This window comes from Schistocerca nitens, chromosome 5 (assembly GCF_023898315.1).
Source record: "Schistocerca nitens isolate TAMUIC-IGC-003100 chromosome 5, iqSchNite1.1, whole genome shotgun sequence".
Classification (NCBI taxonomy): Eukaryota; Metazoa; Arthropoda; class Insecta; order Orthoptera; family Acrididae; genus Schistocerca; species Schistocerca nitens.
The window spans coordinates 483,478,748-483,501,359 of record NC_064618.1 but is presented as its reverse complement, the minus strand read 5'-3'; the positions used below and the strand labels follow the sequence as shown (position 1 = coordinate 483,501,359).

Sequence of the window (22,612 nt, the reverse complement as noted above, 5' to 3'; positions counted from 1 at the left end):
TATAAACATGAATATACAGTGAACGTGTATACTTTGTATCTATATGGCTTTGAAAGTATTCCATTTGTACTTGTATCCTTACTCCCTATTCCTATTTATAAATTCTTCTAAACTATAACATTGCTGTTTATTCATTTAGAAGTTCTTATAGACTATAATAACATTTGCTTTCTAGGTATGTTCCAATGGTCTCCAATGTGGATTCCCCAAATATTGACCTTATCTTATTTCTGATCTTCAGAGCCGTTTATGTCTAGTTTCATAGGCATGTGTGAATGTATTTCCTTCAAACAGATGCAAGTTTTTCTGTTCAAAGAGAAGTATTTCATATATGAAGATGGAAGGGATTGTCATGAAGTCCAGGTTTTTGAATAGTGGTTTGCATGAATGCTCTGATTGCTCTGATTTTTTTTTTTTTTTTTTTTTTTTTTTTAAGATTCAAAGGAGGTTTGTCTTTTCAGCACCACAAAAAATTATTCTATATCTTATAAGTGTTGTGAAATATGTGTGGTATACAGTTTTCTTCACCGTTAAATCTGTTACTTTGTGTAGTACCCTCATTGCATAAACTAAACTATTTAATCTCTTCAGTAAACTGTCCACATGGTCGGTCCATTGCAAGTTTTTATTTAAAGTTATCCCAAGAAATTTTACAGAATCAACTGTGATCAGTTCTTTACCTGAATATTCTATTTGTGATATACATTCAGTAGTTTGTTTGGTCATGAAGTGTATGATTTGGGTTTTTTCAAGATTTAATTTCATAGCATTATCTTTTATCGATTGTTCAAGTTTGTTTCGTGGTCCTCACTAATTCATCAGTGTTTTTGCAGCAGACTACATCAGCTGAGTCATCTGCGTAAAGTATTGTATCCGTATTTAGTTTGCTAGGCATGTCATTTATGTAATATAAGAACAGAAGTTGTCCTAATATCGAGCCCTGGGGCATGCCTGCTTGAATTTCTTTTCAGCTATAGCAAGTTTTCTCTCCCTTTTGATGTATTACCACCCTTTGGTATCTGTTTTTGAGATAAGATGAAAACCATCTTATTGATTTTCCATGGAAGCCATAGGTACCCAATTTTTGGAGCAGTAGCTTATGGTTTACTGTGTCAAACGCCTTTGAGAGGTCACAAAAAATACCAGATACACTTTGTATGTTGTCAAGGCATTTACTTACTTTAGAGATTAGTTCATTTACAGCCTGTCAAGTGTTTTGTCCCTTCCTAAACCCATATTGGTTATTGAGAATAATATTACCTTCCTTATTGTACTTTTCTAATTGATTACATACTATTCGTTCAACTATTTTAGAGAAAACTGTGAGTATAGACACTGGGCGGAAATTTACTAAATCATGTTTTCCCTTTTTGTAGATTGGACAGACTTCGGCATATTTCAGTCTGTCTGGAAAGCAACCCTCATCAAATGATTGGTTTATTATTTTACAGAGTTGAGGTGCAATGCTGTCACTTTACCTGCCTTTATGATATTTGTTGGAGTTTCATCCCAGCCCACAGATTTAAGATTTTTTAGGGATTGTATGACGTTCGCTACTTCATGACATATATACAAATATAGCATAGGTTACAGTCCTTGATACATAACATAATAACACATTCTTCTGGATATGTCACAGAAAAATGGTTTACTGCTATTTATATACATTTTTTTCAAAACACTTCTTATTCTAAGTTTAACAATCTAATGTGTAGAATGGATTTTGTAGAAAGAATTTCTTTTGATGAAACTTAAGTGACACTGTGGGAAGAGTTATGACAATACTGGGCAGTGCATTAGCTAACTTCAGTCCTGAATACTAACAACCTTTTATCATTCAGTGCTTTTCTGTGTTTGCTGATGATAATATTTTACTTATTTCTAGTACTGTAATCTAGCTTTTAGTATATATATATATATATATATATATATATATATATATATATATATATATATATATATATATATTTCTTACCGTCAGCACAACAGTTCTTACATGAAGTTAAAACAAGTTGACTGACAGACCACTACATATAATTCCCAAAAATTATGATGTACCAAAATTCGCACAGATTGTGTTTCCATTGTCAACAATGAAGTAAGAGTTAATGATGACTGAAAATTACTAGTATACAAGAACAAAATGCAACTAAGTCTGAAATGTTGCAAAAAGAGAATATGAATTCATTCAATTATTAAGGTTATCTATGACTTTAATGAGCAGCATGATCACACTGAAAACCCTTAACAAGCAGAAGTGTCAAGACAGACTTCATCTCTTCCATAATAACATACATACAAAGTTTTGAGAACCAGTATCAAGTGATGAATCTAGTTATAGACTACAAACCCCTCCCATCACTCCTATAGTGACCCTGAAGACAAGAGTAAACTAATTACGGCTTACAGAGACATTGTGACTGAATGGGAAGATACTCCAATATGTGGCACAATGAGAAGCATCCTTTGCCATGCACTTCACAGAAAGTTACATTGTATGGATGCAGATGTAGATCAACTACACTTCTGGGGATACAGTTTAGTGGAGCCTGATATGCCAAAACAAGAGTGGAAAAATTTACTACACAGCACCATTTCTATACAGAAGAATATAAATCTGAAAAATTAACAACTAAAATACATTTGTTTAAGAAGTTGTCTTCATGCTAACTAGAAACACTGTAAGCAGTTACAATCTACATGCTTTACAATAGAAAATTTTTTAGTCTACAGTTGCATAAGGAAGGGAAGGCTAAGAGTGTTTAATAAAAGAGATAATATCTTGCAAATTAAGTAGCATACCTGATTTCACTAACACAAACAGTAGGATTTGGACATTTCATCAAAAACTTGTCTTCGCCAGCAGTGACAAGATACTATGTGGAAATGTATCAGATGGAAAATTCATTTGAGAAAACTATACAGTGACAAAGAGACAAAATGGTTGCCGTGTCCTTCAGGAGGTGAAATTTCAGTACTGCCAAACACACACACACACACACACACACACACACACACACACACACAACTGAAATCACTAATCCTAGCTTTCCGAATTTTCACGTACTCTCTCGGCAAGAAAAGAGAGATAGATTGGGGAAAGTTAAAAAGAAGCAGCAGGTTACTCGGACACAAAGATGAGAGGAACCCACCCGCTGAGAGAAATTCAATACACAGAGTCAAAAGACAAATACACAAAGAACAAAGTTGATATAGACCACAGACAGGTAGTGTACTTGGCTTTTCTCTTTTAGTATAACTGATGTTTTTGGTGACAGGAAAAGCATCTGGGCACAAAATTAAAATTAAAATAAAAAACTTTCAAATAAGAGACAGTGATAGTCACTCACTGACTGACCCTGACACAGGTAGGACAAATGCTGAACAAAAGAAAGAAAAGGTTGATGTTCAGTGTATTAAATATCAATTTACACTGAAATTTGAGTAAAATTTTTAAGGAGAGCCTCAGAACAGAAGTAGTATAAAATTTTAGAGTACTATTATAGAGAGAAGCAAAACATAATTACATTTTTCAGGAATTTTATCTTACCTTATCCATACTTGCTAACAGATCACACAGAGAAGTCCACTTCAAATAAGCTGTGGGATAAAATGCATGAAAACAAGAGACAAACGTTTGATGGCACTCCTGTAATATACTCGTTGTCATTTTCATGTAGGGAGTTGAGCCTGCAACCCAAATAAAGATATAGTTAATTTGATACATTACTATGAGATTTTAAATATTTTTAATGGGAAAACAGAGCAGCAGATTGAACTCCTAGGCACGTAAGACAACAAAATGACAAATTTGACTTCACAGCAAAATTATCGTGAATTATTGTGTAATAAATATTAGTACCTCCAGAATACCCCAACATTACATGTCTGATGTTGAACACACCATATTTCTTTTTTTAGCCAGGTTTTATTTAATCCTTACAAATGAATGGCCTTTCACAGTACATATAGAAATTTTACATAAAGTTTTACTGAATTCATGCTTGATGTCATCTACGCTTAACTTAAAAATTTGCATTGTGCTTTAAAATTCCTAAGCATTTTCCTTTTAAGTAACCGTATCAACTACTTGCAAGGTGAATCTTTTTGTTTACTTTAATCAGAAATGTTTGTTTTCATTTTTATTTCTGAATAGCTTATAATAAGTAATTTTTAAAATAATAATACTAAAGCTCCTAAATTAATTGCTGCAAGTTACAAAAAAACACCTATTCTTTACTAAATAATAATGTCTCACAATGAAAGATATGCTACACACCTTTCTGATTCCGTACTTTCCCACTTTTTCGTGGAATGTGAAAACTAGGCAAGTGATCTGATAGAATCTGCCTCAACAGTGCTCTTACGTCCCCAATACATTCTGCCAAACGAACTGATTCAGTTTGAAGTTTCTTTGAACCAACTAGAATAAAATACCACATTTCATTAACAAAATAACTCAGGAACAGTATTATTGTGACATTTCAATTTGATATTAATTTTCACTACCTCTTTATTAGAGCATAAGAAATGTCAATTAGGCACTCAGTTTCCAAAATATATCACAAAGAGATCATAGTTATTTTTATACTGAATGACAGGAAACATCACATTTGTTCAAAACACAACCTTGCATGAGTCTTCCATAATTGGTTGTATGGCAGAATACAAATGGCAGGTTTGGGTAGCCATTCATTAATTTAAAAATGGGGTTTTGTGACTTTCTTACAAGAATTTAAATATCTGCCAATCCTATAAAATCTGTTTCTATTGAATTTTATTTCATTTTTCTATATATGGAAAAAAAGTTTTAATTGTAAAACAAAATTGCCAAATGGTTTGAAAACAGCCAGAGAAAATTAATAGTGTGTTGGGCAAAAATGCTCAAACAGCTACACAATTAGCAGATATCTACATGTTTCATTTTTATCTACATTAATAGTAAACAAAAAAATTTTAATTTGTGTAATACCTATATGACAACTAATCATGTACTGACTATTCATCTCTGCTTATGAGGAGGAAACATCAGCAACCATAAGAGTTTTTATGCTGTTTTTATGATTAACTTAGGGACTACCACACTTTATGTTTACTCCATCGTCTTCTCAATCATCAGACTCTCTCTTACTTATCCCCAGCCATTACATTACTATCTGAACAGCACAGCAGAAATACTCAATTTCAACAAAGTAAGATCCTCTCAGTACCACCACACAACACCGTCATGTTTACTAAATCATTTTCTGTATCCGGTACCCGACTTTGGAACAATCTTCCTCAAAATATCAGAAAAATTAAATCACTTCCAGGCTTCAAAAAGCAGCTAATGGCTCACCTTCTCTCACAATGGCTATCTCTCCCACATACTGGTCTGCAGCCCACTCTCTTCAATCCCCCCCTCAAACTACAAGTTTTCTCTACTCCTCACTTACAGAGTTGCTTACTTAAATCAAGTTCTTTCCTAACAGCCACTATTGCTATCATTCCAATTTTCTTGTTCTTCATCCTTTCTTTTTCTGACAGCACTAAACATGATTTAAGTTTTTCTAAACTAGTCTATATTATTTTTAATGCACTTTGTTTTATTTTTACTGTTATTAACACCATTTATCCTTACTTTCATTATTGTGAACTATTATTATTATTATTATTATTATTATTATTATTACTATTATTATCTTATTATCATCTCTAAGTTTGTTATCATTTTCATGAATGTCTTGGTAATATATGTGTATGTGATGTTCCTGGTAAGATGTAAGAGAAGGCCTTAAGGCCCTAATCTGGTCAGGCTAAATAAGCAAATAAATAAAATAAAAATAAAAAAATTAATTAGCAAGGATTTAAGAGTGTAGCAAAGTATGACTATATTGTGAACATGAATCAATATCAACAACAGACAACACCCTATATAAAAATGGCATCTTAACTAACAAATTCCACGCTTCATGGTTTGCACTACAACCAAGGAAGATATTATATTCCATCTAAAACTATGAGATCATATTCAGCAACAATGGAAGTTATAAATGGCATTCCCACACAGAGGCAAAGCTTAAACTGAAAAACTCCTCCAAAATAACTGCAAGGAAAATTGTGGACCTTGAAATAGTAATGGGAAGAACATATCAGTTCTGTAATAGACATGAACAAAGAGTGCAAATAATTACAAAAAGCAACGAATAATAGAATTCCACCTTTCAGTTACAACATAGGTTACAATTCTCGAAGTTCCTGGTTTATGTCCGTGATTTCATATGCCAAAACACATAGTATCTGTACACAGTGAGAGCTCATTCTGACAGCTACTGTGAGAACTTCTGATTGTGTTTATTTTCAAACATAAAACATTTACCTTTCTGAGTAATATTCTCATCTGAAACTTTGTTGTACAGTAAAACTGTGTGTCAGACCAGTACTCAAACCTGGGACCTCTGCCTCTGGTAGATAAGTGCTCTACTAACTGAACTATCCAGTCATGATTCATGGCACACCCTCACAGCTTTACTTCTGCAAGTACCTCTTCTTCTACCTTCTAAACTTCACTGAAGATCTCTGTTCATATCTGGATGAGAGGATGAAATGGGAAAATGGCTTAGCCAAAGTTTGAATCTGCAGGAAGTTTTCAACCATCACACACACTGCTACTGGATGAAAATTCATTATGGAAACAACACCTAGGCTTTTGGTAAGCCATTTCTCTGCTATATCCTATCTTCCAGAAATGTTAGTCTTGCAAGATATACACGAGAATTTCTGCGAATTCCGGAAGAAAGGAGAAGAGGTACTGGCAGAAATAAAGTTATGAGGGGAGGTTGTGAGTTGTGATTTGATAGCTCCTTCGGTAGAGTAATTGCCCACAAAGGCAAAAGTCCTAGAGTTGTGGTCCAGGACACAGCTAGGAAGTTTAAAACCAATGCACATTCTGTAACAGAGTGAAAATTCATTCTGGAATATTCTTATCATTCTTCAATTACTTATCCTGAATAATCTCGCCTACAAAAAAAGTAAGTGGTTCTAGCATTTACAGCAATGTATTCACGTTCAGAGGGTCTAAAATGACTAGTTGTTAGCTGAAAATTTTTAATATTGGGATTGTTGATGTCTTTTAAATCCAGTTTAAAACTTTTGCTCACAATAACTGACTTACTGCTGGAAGATTCCATTTTCTTCTTCATGTGACTGTTATAATTGTAACAGTGATCTGAGAATATATTCTTTCAGTTAAAAATGCAAAAGACTTTGCTAGCATTACAATCAGAATTTTTTTAAAGGAAAAAAAAGACATTTGCTCTTGAAATGTACATGGTTGCCTGCCCCATGCAAGCCTTTGGGTTTCATGTCACTATGGTGGCTTCACACGCCAATTTTGCTACTAATTATACGAAGTAGTTTCTCATTTAGTCTAATGAGGCTGAGTGAACAATGTTATAGACATTTCCATCACAGAAAAATTTGAGGGTACCACTGGCAACATAACCAATAAGTCTGTTCCATAGAAAGCTCTTTAGATTCGCCATGTTCCACAGGAGAACTGACAGGGATATAGAAGGAGTCAGAGTACACTTTAATAAGAGAGAGGTAGCTTTAGAAACTTTATATGTACACTGAATAATAAACTGCCGTTTCATGAACAAAACAGGCATTTGTATACTCAAATTATATTGGCTACCATCTGAAGTAATTTAATAACAGCCACAGGTGAACCAGGTTGCATATTTCTGGCAGGACAGGCTCCTGTATGATGCACATTATTTCATCTACTCATACCTTCCTAAACATGGACTTTACACTGAAGCTAACCATCAGGTTTACAGGTAAAATTCATTCTCCCTTCACATGTTCTACAGGATATATTGAGTTCTTCATGTAAGGATCCATTTGACCAACTGAAGATTACAGCTTGCAGGCCTCACTGACTAGCAAGAAACTGTCACTGCAACTCTAAATACCATTCATCAAACTGCCAATCATTGCTAATATTAAATGAGACAATAAGAAATAGCATTTCCAACACTTTTGCCATGGAAAAAATTATGACATGATTCCAGCCCAGTAGAGGGGTCATGATGAAATATAAATGGACTCTAATAACACTGTACAGCAATTTCTAGAAGGAGGTCCTGCAAAATTGGGCAAAATATCAGTTTTATCCATTTAATAATAGTTATTTCACACCATGATTGACTCTACATCCAGAAACTTTATCTTATCACAAGTGTGCACTGGCAGAAAACCACCACAGTGAGGCTAATATGACATTCAAGCATTTAAATAAGCATACAGAAGTCAAAACTATATCAAACTATAACAGAAATAAATCAGCAATGTTTTGATTATTACAGAATTTCAATGCCAATTTCTCCAATGTTCATTAAAATTTGAGGTGTCTAACCTTGATTTGGGTATATCTCATTTGTATATGTACGCAGAAGTCTAAGTGTTGCCCTGCTGATATACATGAGCTTTTCTAAATCCAGCATCGCTGCTAGGTGTCCTGATGTTGTGCCATTCAAATGAGTGATGTCCATGACAGCAGCTTTGAAAGTATTCCAGCTCCACTGTAGAAGAGCCAGGAGTGACTGGAAGCATTCCTGCAACAAAGAAGATTAGGTGAAAAAAAAAACCCCTCATGCACAGGAAGAAAACAAGCCTCATGTAAACAAATTAGTGTCTAAGTTCTTGTAAGTATTCTAGAAAATATTTAAAAACAATTATTTAAATTCACAATTTACATTAACAAGTATTGTCTCACTCATGGAGTTTACTCACCCTTGACACGGAATGAGAGAATTCTCTACTCAGTATATATACAGGTTCTGACTGGTCCAGCTGGCGGTTTGGTGCTTGATTTTCAGGTGTAACAATACGGTACAGGAGCTGTGGAATCTGCCCTGCATTAACATCTGTTCCATTGTTTGATTTTTTTGATGATTTAAAGTAAAAAACTACCCTAGAGGAGAAATATTTATGGTAATTTAGACAACCAACCACAGAAAGTAATTAAAAACATGTAATTTCATTTGCATATAGACTACAGTGCCAGTGATAACAATTTTGAAACTTACTGGTCTTCTGTTGTTACCATCCCTTGTCCGCTTGAACCACAGTCGCTTGATGGTCCACTCACTCTTGCCCAAGCTACATACCACCTATTAGCCTGAATAAACAATAAAATCATTACTGTAGTTGGTAATTTTTAATACTAAAAATTTACTGGCAGGACATGACTTATTTGCTTGTATGTAAAACAAGGAATAACCTGCAAGGGAATGGGTTCTTCAAAGAGCATGGGATACTTCTGACGTGGACCGCATTCATAAGGAACTTCCTCTGTCTCAGCTAACATCTCTCCATCAATTTCCTGCTCACCTCCATCGACACCAATGTCAAATAACTGAAACAAGTAAGAACACTTCACTTGCAGAAATGAATTGGAAGTAATTTGCGTTAAGAAATAAAATGGTACATCAGTTTCATTATGGTATTTTTTAGTAAGATTGAAAGTGCCATAATATACTCAACAAACTTCAGCGAGGAATGAGGAAATGCCTACATAAGTAAACAGTACTGACTACTTCACCCAAAACCAACATTGTAGCGGCTCAGTGATCTTCATTAAAGTTCAGGTATCATGACAACGGCCATTGTGTGGTTATAAATAAAAAGTTCATACATTTCTTATATCTACACCACAAACCATTTCAAGATTTTTCTTTTATGCCTTGAGCAAAACACAATTTCTTGATTTTCTCTGTGTACCCCTACCTGTTTTGGTGAAGTTACACCATCATCAGTGGGTTCTCTTTCCTCTACTGTAAAATGTAAGTAAATGTTGACTGAAAATTTATGGGTAAACAGAGGAAACCAACAAACTGTGTGTTTTCCTCAAGGTGGAAACATCAAAAAAATAGTTTCATAATCAATCAAACATGTACACAGACATGGAGCTTTCAGATGAAAATTACCAGGAAATGAAGACAGTAAATTTTAGGGCAGTAACCAACCATCTCCACAGTCTATGATGACCTCTCCCATTTTGTCCATGTTCACATTCTCAGTAGCATTGAAGTACATAAAATCACAAATGATGGGTACCACAGTACTGGCATATGTTTTAACTATTTGACTTCACAAAGAATAGTATATCTTATTAGTAGCAATCTTTAGCACGGAGCATGGATTAGCAAAGTTATCGTAATGGACTTAACATAAACTAGAATATAACAATTTGCTCAAGTAAATAGTCTTCAAAATGAAATGATGATGAATCACAGATAGAAAAACATTCTATTTATACAGACAGTAGCAGACAAAATCACATACTACAGTTTTTAGAATCCAGCAAAAGAGAGAAAAAGGTTGGAGGAAATGGGACTAATAATGGAATAAATAGATCACCCACAGATCCAACAAGGGAATTGTCCAATCCAACATGTTTAAACCTACCCTGGAATTTTGTATGCAGGAAGAACACATCGAAAAATTGCAAGTTCAAAATTTCTGCTGTTAGGACACACTGCAAGTACTTAAAAAAATGTGAAAGGTACTCAATTTTGTACATGCAGCACCTCTTATAACAGCAGCTTGTATAGCCCTTCCTGCCTAGTGCACAACTCGGCAAATGAGCCAAAGCAGTCTTTACAAGACAGCATAGTGTAACATAAAAGTCCAGGGTGCACACTTGCAGATCTTAAACACCTACACCATACCAAAAAAGTCAAGCATCATAAATAACTTGCAGGTCATATTGACAGCTAAGCTGTTTCAGATGTAATGCTTCGAAAGCTGACTGGCGGATGAGAAAAAAAGAATCAAGAATGTGTTTGATGTAGCATTACAGATGACCTCCATCAATTGCGACTTTAATTTGTGGAAATCAAATATTTCTTATAGATATATCATTTTCCAACAATTCCTGTATCATAGTTCTTATGATAGCTTTTGAGTAATGCATATTTGATTAACAATGGAACAGTTTCTTGTTTATTCTCTAGAGTTGTCACAAAAATGCAAAGTGTAAACAGAATAATGAAAATGAACATTTTCCTTAATCCAGGCACATCTGATAAAAGAAAAATTAATGCATTCGGGCACTTCACAGTATTTACTAATTTTGTTTAGACGGATTGGGGATGGATGTCGTTGTTCTGCATATTGCACTGTGTACCAAGCATAGTTGATCAAATTTGTTAAACATGTTGACAAAAACTGATAATGCACAAATGACGGAAGTTTAAGAATAGTAAGAATACCATTCTGATGATAAACTTGAAATTACAGAGAGCCATCAAATATTACATTGCCAGCAACTTTCCAAAAATTGTTTTCTAGTGTTGAAAACATATTTATTGAGAGGTTCAATTATATTAGATTTTCTGGTTAGGATCCAAATTATATCAATACCCATTTTGTTGTTTTACTCAAATATGAAGGTGTTGTTAGGTCCAGGCCAAACGTTCAACAAAAGTAACAAATTATTTGATGTGCAACTGGTACAAAGACATTACAAATTAAATGGCTAAAATTATGCTTTCCCATTTATGCCAATTTTGATGTGTCAGTTACAAGATTTCTGTAACAAATAAGGCCTTCCTTTTTGTTTGTGGGCTTAATTTGCCTTGAGGTTCCTGACAATAGATTGAAAGCAACAGAGACAGTAATCCACTCATATGTATCACTGACATTAGTGTATACGAAAGTGCCATAGCATTAATTGGTTGCACAACCGACTCTCTTTTATACATCCTGCAATGATACAGCATGAAGTTCTTTCCTGAAATTTGACTGATCAGCTTTACTTCAAACCAGCTATGAATTTCTCTATATTACTGTCAATTAAAATCATCTCCTCCACACATTGATCTGAAGGAAACTTCATAATTTTAAAATTCCTATTGTGTATGACTTCTCAACTCTGCTGAAACAGATCAAAGAAGCTTGGAAACCAACAATTTTCATCTCACTTGCAATCTGAAGAGCATGGTCTCATTGATCCTCCTTGGTAACAGTGCATTATCTCTCATGCAAAATTTTAAATCACTTGAATAGCTTTTCTTTCACATTTTCACAAGTTTAATTTTGGTGCTTTTTTTAAACTTTGTGTCAGTCTTTCTTCTGTTTATATGCTTCACAAACAAACATTATGAAATGAAACCAGCTTTACACACTATATAATTTTAGGCATTTTCTCCCTCCTTTGTTTAACCAGAAATTCACAGCCTATGATTTGACATTGAAAGCTATTACTGTACCTGTTTCCTTCAGGTTAGGAATGTATTCTTGTTCCAGATTCTTACTGGAACAACAATTATCATTCAAAACACAATTCATGGAACTGTCAGAATTATTACTGATTTCTTCTTAAGTTTCCGCAGTTTCTAATGAAAGCTAGACACCACATGAATCAATGTCCACAAAATTAACTAACAAATGACACATGTAAGTACCACTTTCTTCATATTTCATTTTTACAAGACTGAAAACATTAACTGGACTCCACATTACTGTGAAACTCTGGAACCTGTACAGACAAATGCTATTAGCAGACATAAATTAAAAAAAAAAGTACAATGAATATTAATCCAGTTTTATCTCCATTCTTAATACTTACCGAAATTCACTTTACAATTACAAATGTGCAGTGTTATCTGTTTACTAATGTGCTGTCAATTAAATATATGAGACTGCTGTGTTACATTTGTGCAGTATGCCACAACACCACAAGGGGTGTACATTTTGCCAGCTGCCTGGTGAGCTACGAATTTGGCAATTTTCAAAATTTCTTTAAAAATATTTATGGTACATTTTAGCAGCTGGAATTTTGACAGTATATTTCTTTATCCTTCCATATAAAATATGCAGGTTTCGACATGTAAGATAGGACCATTTCTTTGCGAGAATTCAGTTCACACTCATAATGAGTCCTAGGCAACTTACACATTTAGTAACCAATTTCTTCACTTCCTCAAACTTTCTTTCCTCTTTTTTTTCAGATAAATGAATATTTGGTTCCTAAGGTAAACAGTTGTGCAATTTTTTTTCCTTGTACCTTTGTCTGCTGCTGCCAAATCTTTTTTAAATATATACTAGAACAAAACTGTATGACACATTCCTATTCTCAACATCCTAAGTTATAACTGTGCAGTTTGTAATCTTTAAATAGAACACACCAAGTAATTGTATATAACTTTTACAATGCAGATAAGCATGATAAATTCAGTGCACACATGCTAAGAGTCCGTGGAAGAAAAATTACAACTTTTATAAATAAATTTAAAAAATGCAACAAAGGACTGCATCCAATGCATTCCATGGAAGGGACACAAACAAATCACAAATAAATTTGTCAATGAGATTAAAATTTATCACCTATCAGTTCATTTTTAAATTTGTCTGTTATGATTTGTTATAGTGCACATTTACATACACTTAAACCTCGTAAGTTATTCGCTTCTCTGTCAATGTGACTAATCATTTAAATTTATTAGTCATCTAAATATATTTCTCCATGTTACACTCTGATACTATCTATATTCTGTTTTTGGCAACATTGTCTCAATGCTTGGCCACTAAGTTCTTCACATTTTTGCAAATACTATATAAGTGTTTTCATTTAAGTTATATGCTAAAACAGTTTCTGCTCAACAGAGAATTAATTTGGCGTTTCACTCTTTGAACCAGTGGAAAAATGGTGGGCTGAAGCTCTTCAGACTACTGCTTGTTTAGTAATAATAATCGTAATTAATCTGACAGTGTTGTTTAAATGCATATTGACATTCACAGGACAAAGTTTACTAAAAACTAAAATAGAACTTGGCTGTAAGGAAAACTCTAACACATTTCAGGGTTACTAATCTTTATAGTACACAGTTTTGTTGTGAATAAATGCTGTCTTATTTTCGGAGACTGAAATTCATACTGATAAAACAAAATTAGCTACTCTTCAGTAGTAAGATGATCAGTATTTCATCAATATTATTAATGTTTTTTCAAACATGAACCACTTTTATTTTTTGAGGTTTAGTTCTGCAAACAACATATCCATGCTCCCAGTTTCTCATACCATCATAATTTCTTTCTTCATAACTGAACTATCTCTCACAATCTACCATGTTTCAGTTTTTTCTGTACACGAACTATTTTTCTCCCTTTTTAATACATTAAACACTTCACCTCCCGCAAAAATATTTTCTTCTCAACATTCTGAATATGTAAAACCTGCTATCCTTCCACCACAGTTTCAAATGATCAGTTATTCTATTATTATTCTCTCTAATCACTTTCATTTATTTTATTTTATTTTTTATACTCTCCTATGTTCCTCAGAAGTAATTCTAGCAAGTACCACATCCCATGTCTATGCTGGTACCGGCCAATCCTTGCTTTAACTCTGTCGCAACAAATTTTTAAATGAGCTGAAACAATTGAAATTTGGTCTCTGTAACAATGTGGCATGCAAGATGATAAATGTTATTGAAACTTACCTTAATCTTTCCTGTATACTCTCCTCGACCACCAAAAAGTCCGTAGCCACCAAGAAGGATGTCAGTGTCTGCCATGAACCGAATAGCTTCAATCGAATGCCCGGAGTAGCCCCATCCACCACCATGGCCTGAAATTTGTAGAATAATACCTTATTCTTCAATGACTGTTTGTTTCAATCACACAATAAACACAATGTATAAATTATGCATAAATAGAGCTTTATAAAAATTTAAGACTTGAAATAAAGAAGACAAGTTCCGTAATATGGAATTTTGAGGTTTTGTATGAAATAGGATCTACATAACAAGCCCAGTAATGTATAAAAGGCACAAACTGTATGAATGAAAATGTAGTGCCAAATGCAATCAACAGATGGTATGCATTTTAACAGCCACTGTTGTTAACATATGACAGGCTTTATGTTTTGCGTGCTTACTCCTTAGTGCTAGATAAAATGGTGGAGGCTGCAGATGTTTAGCTCTCCAGCACAGGAGGTAAGTCTCATTACTGACTGCTAACCTGCACCATAACTGGACAGACTGTTTATTCTTGAGCTACCAAATGTATTGTTTCAGAAGATGTAAGGACATAATACAGCAATCATAATAAATAAAGTCATTTATCATCAGTAATATGAATGCATCTGACTGCTTAGATTTCAAGAAAGCAGCACATTGTAATATAAATACAGCAAATCTAAACATATCCAAAACACAATGGCTATGGTTGGACAAACATAAGCCCCACGTAGTTAAGACCAGGAGAAACTTAAATGAAACTCAGTCCTGGGAAGGTATCCTTATTTTGAGAAAACGTGTACAAGTACATGACATCAAGAAAAGCAACTATCTGCCCTTGATGATACAACCATATCTGCAAAGAAAAGAAGAAATATTTGAAGTTGTGCAGTACCTCAAAAATAATGACCACATCCAGTTTTAGAAAAGCAGAATGAACCTTTACTAACTTGTTGTTGAGTAATGAACAATGGCACTTAGAGCTTCTCATTGTATTTGCACTTTCAGTATTCTTTTTGCACTATTACAATACAATGTTTGTAATTTCTTTTGGAAACCAGATACATATTACACTCAGCTTTCAAATAAAACACATTAATAGTGGAATTACGACCATAAATTACCTAATATATTTAAAACACAATTTTCTCAAATTCATGACTTTGACACTTAAAGTCTTTTTTTATTTAAAGTCTTCAATTGCAGAAACACTCAATTTTGAATAAACTTAGCAGAAAAAAGTACCTTTCTCTATGCAGGTTTCATTTTAACAGCTATACTGAAAAGGAGAAAAAGGGGAGAACAATGCTTTTCCATAATTGCAATAATAAGCTGAACTCCCAGTTTTAGACTATGGCTATTTGGTGATGTCACACACTTTCTAGTGTCAGGAATATATTTTTTCCCAAAACTGTTTGCAATACTTTGGATTTCTTTATATGTAATTTGTGACTCATACACAAGTTTCATGTATACATGGTGACAGATGCAGATCGGCCATCTGGTGGTTCATCTGCTAGTCATTGATCCTGGAGAACTGACAAATCCAGAGATCTAACAATGAAACTCCAGGTATGAATATCAACAATGCAGAAAAGACAGATTGCTACTTACCGTAAAGAACATGTCTTCTTTACGGTACGTAGCAAGCTGTCTTTTCCACACTGTTGAAATGAAGATATCTCTACTGAATGGAAAAAGACACATCCAGATGTACACAACATAAAACATTAAAGGGACCAAAGAAAAAGAACCAAATTGGCTATCATCATTTATCAGCTAAGACTTTAGTATGTTATTATAACTGCAGGAAATAGGAAGTAAACAGCAGTATTTAGAGCTAGTGGAACATGAGTTTGCACACTAACTTTAAAACTGTAATGTATTATGCATTTTAAAGATGATTTTCATTCATTAAATTGTAAGTTGTTGTTAGGAACAATTTTTACTTAATTTCTGGTAGGAGAGATGAGACTAGTAACTTATGCCTGAGCAGGGACAGATTTTTTTCTATATCACCAAAGGATGGGAAAGACCAAATACACCAATTAATTGCAGCCAGTAATGCCACTGAAGTTTTGCCAAATAAGCTTTAAAAAGACAGGGAAGGGAAGGGAAAGAAAGACAGTTTTCATCAAATGGATGACCTCGACACACTCTCCATTAAAATTACTTAGAAATTTCACAGTAGGAATCAGCATCACTGTAAATGCTTGGTACAACCAAACTTGTTCTTCACCATTTTGGTCTTTTCATGTTCCCTCCTAATTTTCCCATCCCTGGCTGTTCCCTCTTATACTACGTCTACTGTATTTCTGTTCACCTGTTATTTATTGCCCTGCTTTTCTTTCTGGTTTCCGCAAATGCTATCTCAGATTAAGTTAAATTTGGGATGTCAGAGGTTCAAATTGCCATCCAGGTTTAGGTTTTCAATAATTCCCCAAGATGCTTAAAGGAAGTGCTGGGATGGTTCATTTTGAAAGCACACTGCCAAATTCCTTCCCAACTCTTCCCTGATCTCAGTTTGTTCTCTGTCTGCAACAAACCTGCAGTCAATAGGACTTTCAACCACAATCCTCCTTCCCTCTGGTTACCTAAGATTCACCAACTCCTTTCTCCTCCATCTCTCTGTTATATCTACTATATTTTACTACCTATTACTTGTTACTACGTCAGCCTTGATAGCTGAGTGGTCAGTGTGATGGATTGCCATGCAAAGGGTTCCAGGTTCAATTCCTGACTGGGCTGGAGATTTTCTCCACTCAGGGACTGGGTGCTGTGTTGTCTGCATCATCATCATCATCATCATCATCTCATCCCCATTGACAAGCAAGTCACCTAAGTGGCATCAACTCAAAAGACTTGCACCAGGCGAAAGGTCTATCTGACGGGAGGTCCTAGCCACATGACATCTTATTTCATTTGTTTCTAGATGTTTATGAAATTTTGAGGGAAGAATTTCAGAGTTCTGTTGATGTAATCATCATCATATGTGACTACTGCAGTGTTATATCTATCTGCCTTTACAACATGAACTCTGTTTTCTGCAAACTTTCTATTAATGTTAGCAAGCAGTTTTGGGTCAGTTTTACCTGAATTAGGCAATTAGTACAAGACCAGCAGCTCTTATGAAGTATGTTCCAAGTTTCAGTGTATTCAACAAAATAGCAATAAATGACTTTCTTGATCTAAATTGGGGATTTAAAAAATACTTTCGATCTTTGAACTCACAGCATTTTCTTCATTCTACATTAATCCAGCTGTGACTTATGTAATTTTTGTGCTGATAAGTGAAATATTGGTGGTTTAATTATCTGTCATTGAATTCAAGTTCTGACTTGTGGGGGATAATCAGAAGAATAATTTCTAATCTTTGTAGTCAGAGAATAATTCATAATCTTTGAAGTAAGAGACTGGAATTAAATTTTTATATCTTCTACAAGTGACTAGCTGTCTCTCCCTCATCTGGCTATTGATGTTATGTAAGATGTGGAAAAAAAGGTAGGTGTAAGATCCATTTGTTTATTGATTTCAAGATGCAGTTTATATATTTGCTTGTTTAGAGTGTCACATAGAAACTTAAGCATTATTTTGATGAAACATCAAACAACATGTTTTTACAAACATTTGTAGCTGAATATGGTCTCCCCCTCAGAAATTTTCAATTGAAATTCTTATCTGTTGGTTGGTTGGTTGATGGGATGTTGAAGGGGGACTAAACAGCGAAGGTCATCAGTCCCCCATTCCAAAATCAGGCGAGCCGAAAACCTACGGAGCAGGTAAAAACCAAAGGGGGAGGAGACGTCCCCCCAGGTGCTAAAAGAACACAAATGCAGCAACAAACACTACAGACAAGAACAGGACAGAGGAACACCAGACAGAAAGAAACAGAAGAAAGGAAGATGGCAGGAGACTGGTTGACTGACCACGAGAACAAAAAAAGGGAAAGAGTCAACCATCTGACGGCACACCAGAACAGCAACAGACACAAGGACAAAAGACACAGAAAGGGAAAGGTGCAGGACCTCCCTAAATCGAACCATAAAAAGGACTACCACGGATAAAATGTAAAACATTGTCAGCCATGGAGGCATCGTCGGATAAAACCAAAGCCAAAGTGCCCGGGAGATTAAAAGATTGCCGGAGCGTGCGCAGTCGAGGACACACTAGCAAAATGTGGCCGACCGTCAGCCGGGACCCACACCGACACAGAGGGGGATCCTCCTGACGCAACAGATGGCCGTGCGTCAGGTATGTATGGCCAATGCGCAGCCGACACAGGACCACCGAGTCCCTGCGAGAAGCCCGCAGGGAGGAACGCCACACATCGGTCGTCTCCTTGACAGCCCGCAGTTTATTCGGGGCTGTCACGCCTCGCCACTCAGCACCTTACGGCGCAACACCAGCTGCTGATCTCGAGCTGGGAGGCCGATCGCCAAAGCTGGGGCGTCGATTGCCCCTTTGGCCAGCCTGTCTACACGTTCGTTCCCCGGGATGCCAACATGACCTGGCGTCCAAACCAAGACCACCGAACCACCAGAGCGGGTAATGGCGAAAACAGACTCCTGAATAGAGGACACCAGAGGAGAAGAGGGGTAGCAGCGGTCGATGGCCTGAAGGCTGCTCAGGGAGTCACTGCAGATCACAATGGACCTACCTGAGCAGAAACGCATATGCTCAAGAGCGCGCAATATGGCCACCAGTTCTGCAGTAAAAATACTGCAGCCAGCCGGCAAGGAGTGCTGCTCAACATGGGCAGCATGAGCAAAAGCGTAGGCAGTGCGACCATCAACCAGGGAACCATCAGTGTAGACAGTCTCACAGTCCGAAAATGAGGCGAGGAGCGCAAGAAAACGGCGATGGAGGGCCACAGGCGGAACCGAGTCCTTGGGTCCCTGTGCCAAGTCCAGACGGACGGACGGACGGGACAAACACCAGGGAGGCGTAGGTGCACGGACCCGGAAGGGAGGCGGAAGAGGGAATGAACCCAAGTCCGACAGCAGGGACTGAACGCGGACAGCGACGGAAAGACCAGACCTAGGTCGCCGTTCGGGCAGATGGAGGACCATGGCAGGGAAAAGCAGGCGACGATTGGAATGGCCTGGCGAGCAATGCACGTGGACAGCATAGTCGGCGAGCAGTCGATGGCGGCGAATCCGCAGTGGGGGAACCCCGGCCTCGATCAGTAGACTATCCACGGGGCTGGTACGAAAAGTGCCAGTTGCAAGCCGGACCCCACAGTGGTGTATGGGGTCTAACAACTTCAACACTGAGGGTGATGCAGACCCATACGCCAGGCTCCCATAATCAAGCCGAGACTGCACAAGGGCTCTGTACAATTGCAGCAGCTTGCAGCGATCTGCACCCCAAGACGTGTGGCTAAGGCAGCGGAGGGCGTTGAGGAGCCGCCAGCATTTTTGCTTCAGCTGCGTAATATGAGGAACCCAAGTGAGCCGGGCATCAAACACGAGTCCCAAGAAGCGGCAAGTGTCCACCACTTCAAGCAGGTGGCCGTCGAGGTAAAGTTCAGGATGAGGGTGGACCGTCCGACGCCTGCAGAAGTGCATAACTCGAGTCTTGGCTGCAGAGAACTGAAAACCGTGAGTCAGAGCCCATGATGCTGCCTTCCGAACGGCTACCTGCAGCCTGCGTTCAGCGACTTCCATAGTCGTGGAGCTAAATGAGATGCAGAAGTCGTCGGCATACAAAGAAGGAGACACCGACGACCCCACGGCTGCCGCCAGACCATTAATGGCCACTAGAAATAAGGACACGCTCAACACCGAGCCCTGTGGGACCCATTTTCCTGTGTATAAGAGGAACTAGAGGAGGCACCGACTTGCACCCGGAAAGAGCGACGCAATAAAAAGGTTTGAAGAAAAGCCGGGAGCCGACCACGAAGACCCCACGCATACAACGTGGCGAGGATGTGATGCCTCCATGTGGTGTCATACGCCTCCCGCAGATCAAAAAATACAGCAACGAGATGCTGACGTCAGGCAAAGGCCGTACGGATAGCAGATTCCAGCCGCACCAAATTGTCCGTGGCAGACTGGCCCCGACGGAAGCCACCCTGGGATGGAGCGAGGAGACCGCGCGACTCAAGGACCCAACACAAACGCCGCCCCACCATACGTTCGAGCAATTTGCACAAAACGTTGGTGAGGGTAATGGGACGATAGCTGTCCACCGCCAGTGGGTTCGCACCGGGCTTCAAGATGGGGACAATAACACCCTCTCGCCATTGTGACGGGAACACGCCTTCGCACCAAATGCGGTTAAATACCGCGAGAATGTGTCTCTGGCAGTCCCGGGAGAGATGCTTCAGCATCTGCGCGTGGATGCAGTCCGGTCCTGGTGCTGTATCAGGGCAATCGGCGAGGGCAGCGAGGAATTCCCTCTCGCTGAAAGGAGCATTGTAGTTTTCAGAATGACGCGTGTGAAATGAGAACTGCGTCCGCTCGGCCCGCTCCTTGAGAGAGCGAAAGGCGGGGGGATAAGATGCAGTCGCCGAGCTCTTCGCAAAGTGCGCGGCAAGCTGTTCAGCAATGGCGGCAGCGTCCGTGCAGACAGCGCCGTCCAGGGAGATCCCAGGGACACCCATAGGGGTCTGGTATCCATAAATCCGCTGGATCCGGGACCACACGAGCGAGGGGGAGACATGGGAGCCCAGGGATGAGACGTACCTCTCCCAGCACTCCTGCTTACACCGTGCAATAAGACGACAGGCGAAGGCACGGAGCCTCTTAAAGGCGATGAGGGTCTCGAGAGACGGGTGCCGCCTATGACGCTGGAGAGCCCGCCTACGGTCGCGAATAGCCTCAGCAATCTCCGGCGACCACCAGGGTACAGCCTTCTTCCGAGGGATTCCAGAAGAGCGGGGGATACAAGCCTCGGCCGCCGAAATGATTGACGTGGTGAAGACACGGATCACCTCGTCAATGTCACCCTGTGGGGGAGACGCAATGGTTGCCGCGGAAGTAAAAGCTGGCCAGTCAGCCCTTTGGAGAGCCCAGCGGGGCATGCGCCCAGAATAATGACACTGGGGCAGTGACAAATAGATGGGAAAATGGTCACTACCACACAGGTCAGGATGCACTCTCCAGTGGAGAGATGGGACAAGGCCGGGGCTGCAAAGAGAGAGATCGATGGCCGAGAACGAGCCGTGGGCCACACTGAAATGTGTGGGAGCACCGGTGTTCAGGAGGCTAAGGTCGAGCTGAGCCAACACATGCTCCACGGCCCGACCGCGGTCATCGGAGACAGTCCCACCCCATAGAGGGTTGTGGGCATTGAAATCGCCCAGAAGCAGCAAAGGTGGCGGGAGTTGAGCCAGCAGTGCAGCCAAGACATGCTGGGGGAGCTCCCCATCCGGAGGAACGTAAACAGAGCAAACTTTAATAGCCGGCGAGAGCTCAACCCTGGCAGCGACTGCCTCTAAAGGCGTCTGAAGGGGTACTGGCGAGCTACAGATAGAGTGGTGAACAAAGAGGCAAACTCCACCTGATGCTCGGTGACAGGCAACACGGTTCTTATAGTATCCCCGATAACCGCGAAGGGCGGGGGTCCGCATTGCAGGAAACCAAGTTTCCTGCAGAGCAATGCAGAGAACAGGGGAATCATTCAGAAGCATCCGGAGCTCAGGCAGGTGGCGGAAATAACCGCCGCAGTTCCACTGGAGAATGGAAGCAGGAAGGGACTGGGAGGGCGTGAAGGCGACTAAGAGGCAGACGGCGCCTCAGAGTCAACTGCCGCCACCGGGGGAGAGTCAGCTGTGTCCATAGGAAAGGCCCCCAAGGGTTCCGTGAGGGCGAGATCCGCAGCAGATGCGAGGATATCCACCTCATCCCCGGAGCCAGGACTATGGACAGCAGGCGGTACTGAAACTGCCGGAACGTCCTTCTTCTTGGACACATTCCGTTCCTTCTTCTCACGTCGGCCCTTAGGGTGAGAGGGCTGGGAGAGCTTCTCTGAGGGAGCATCAGAGGCTGACGACGACGTAGAAGCCCTACGACCAGCAGGTGGCGGAACCTTCAGCCACTGGCTGACATCCGGCTGGGTAGGAGAAGAAACGGAGGAAGGCAGAGCCCCGAGGGACCCCTTCC

At 38.7% G+C, this 22,612-nt stretch overlaps 1 protein-coding gene across 1 annotated transcript in view; it reads right to left on the bottom strand.

Moving 5' to 3' along the window:
• The window catches only part of LOC126260543 (E3 ubiquitin-protein ligase MYCBP2-like), an 831,093-nt gene that overhangs the window by 607,063 nt on the left and 201,418 nt on the right, over positions 1-22,612 (bottom strand). The window contains exons 19-25 of the mRNA XM_049957878.1: positions 14,490-14,617; positions 9,266-9,400; positions 9,072-9,163; positions 8,776-8,956; positions 8,399-8,597; positions 4,280-4,423; positions 3,551-3,690 (exon numbers count right to left, since the gene is read on the bottom strand). Coding sequence (XP_049813835.1) covers positions 3,551-3,690; positions 4,280-4,423; positions 8,399-8,597; positions 8,776-8,956; positions 9,072-9,163; positions 9,266-9,400; positions 14,490-14,617 — 1,019 coding nt within the window. The remainder of the gene's footprint in view (positions 1-3,550; positions 3,691-4,279; positions 4,424-8,398; positions 8,598-8,775; positions 8,957-9,071; positions 9,164-9,265; positions 9,401-14,489; positions 14,618-22,612) is intronic.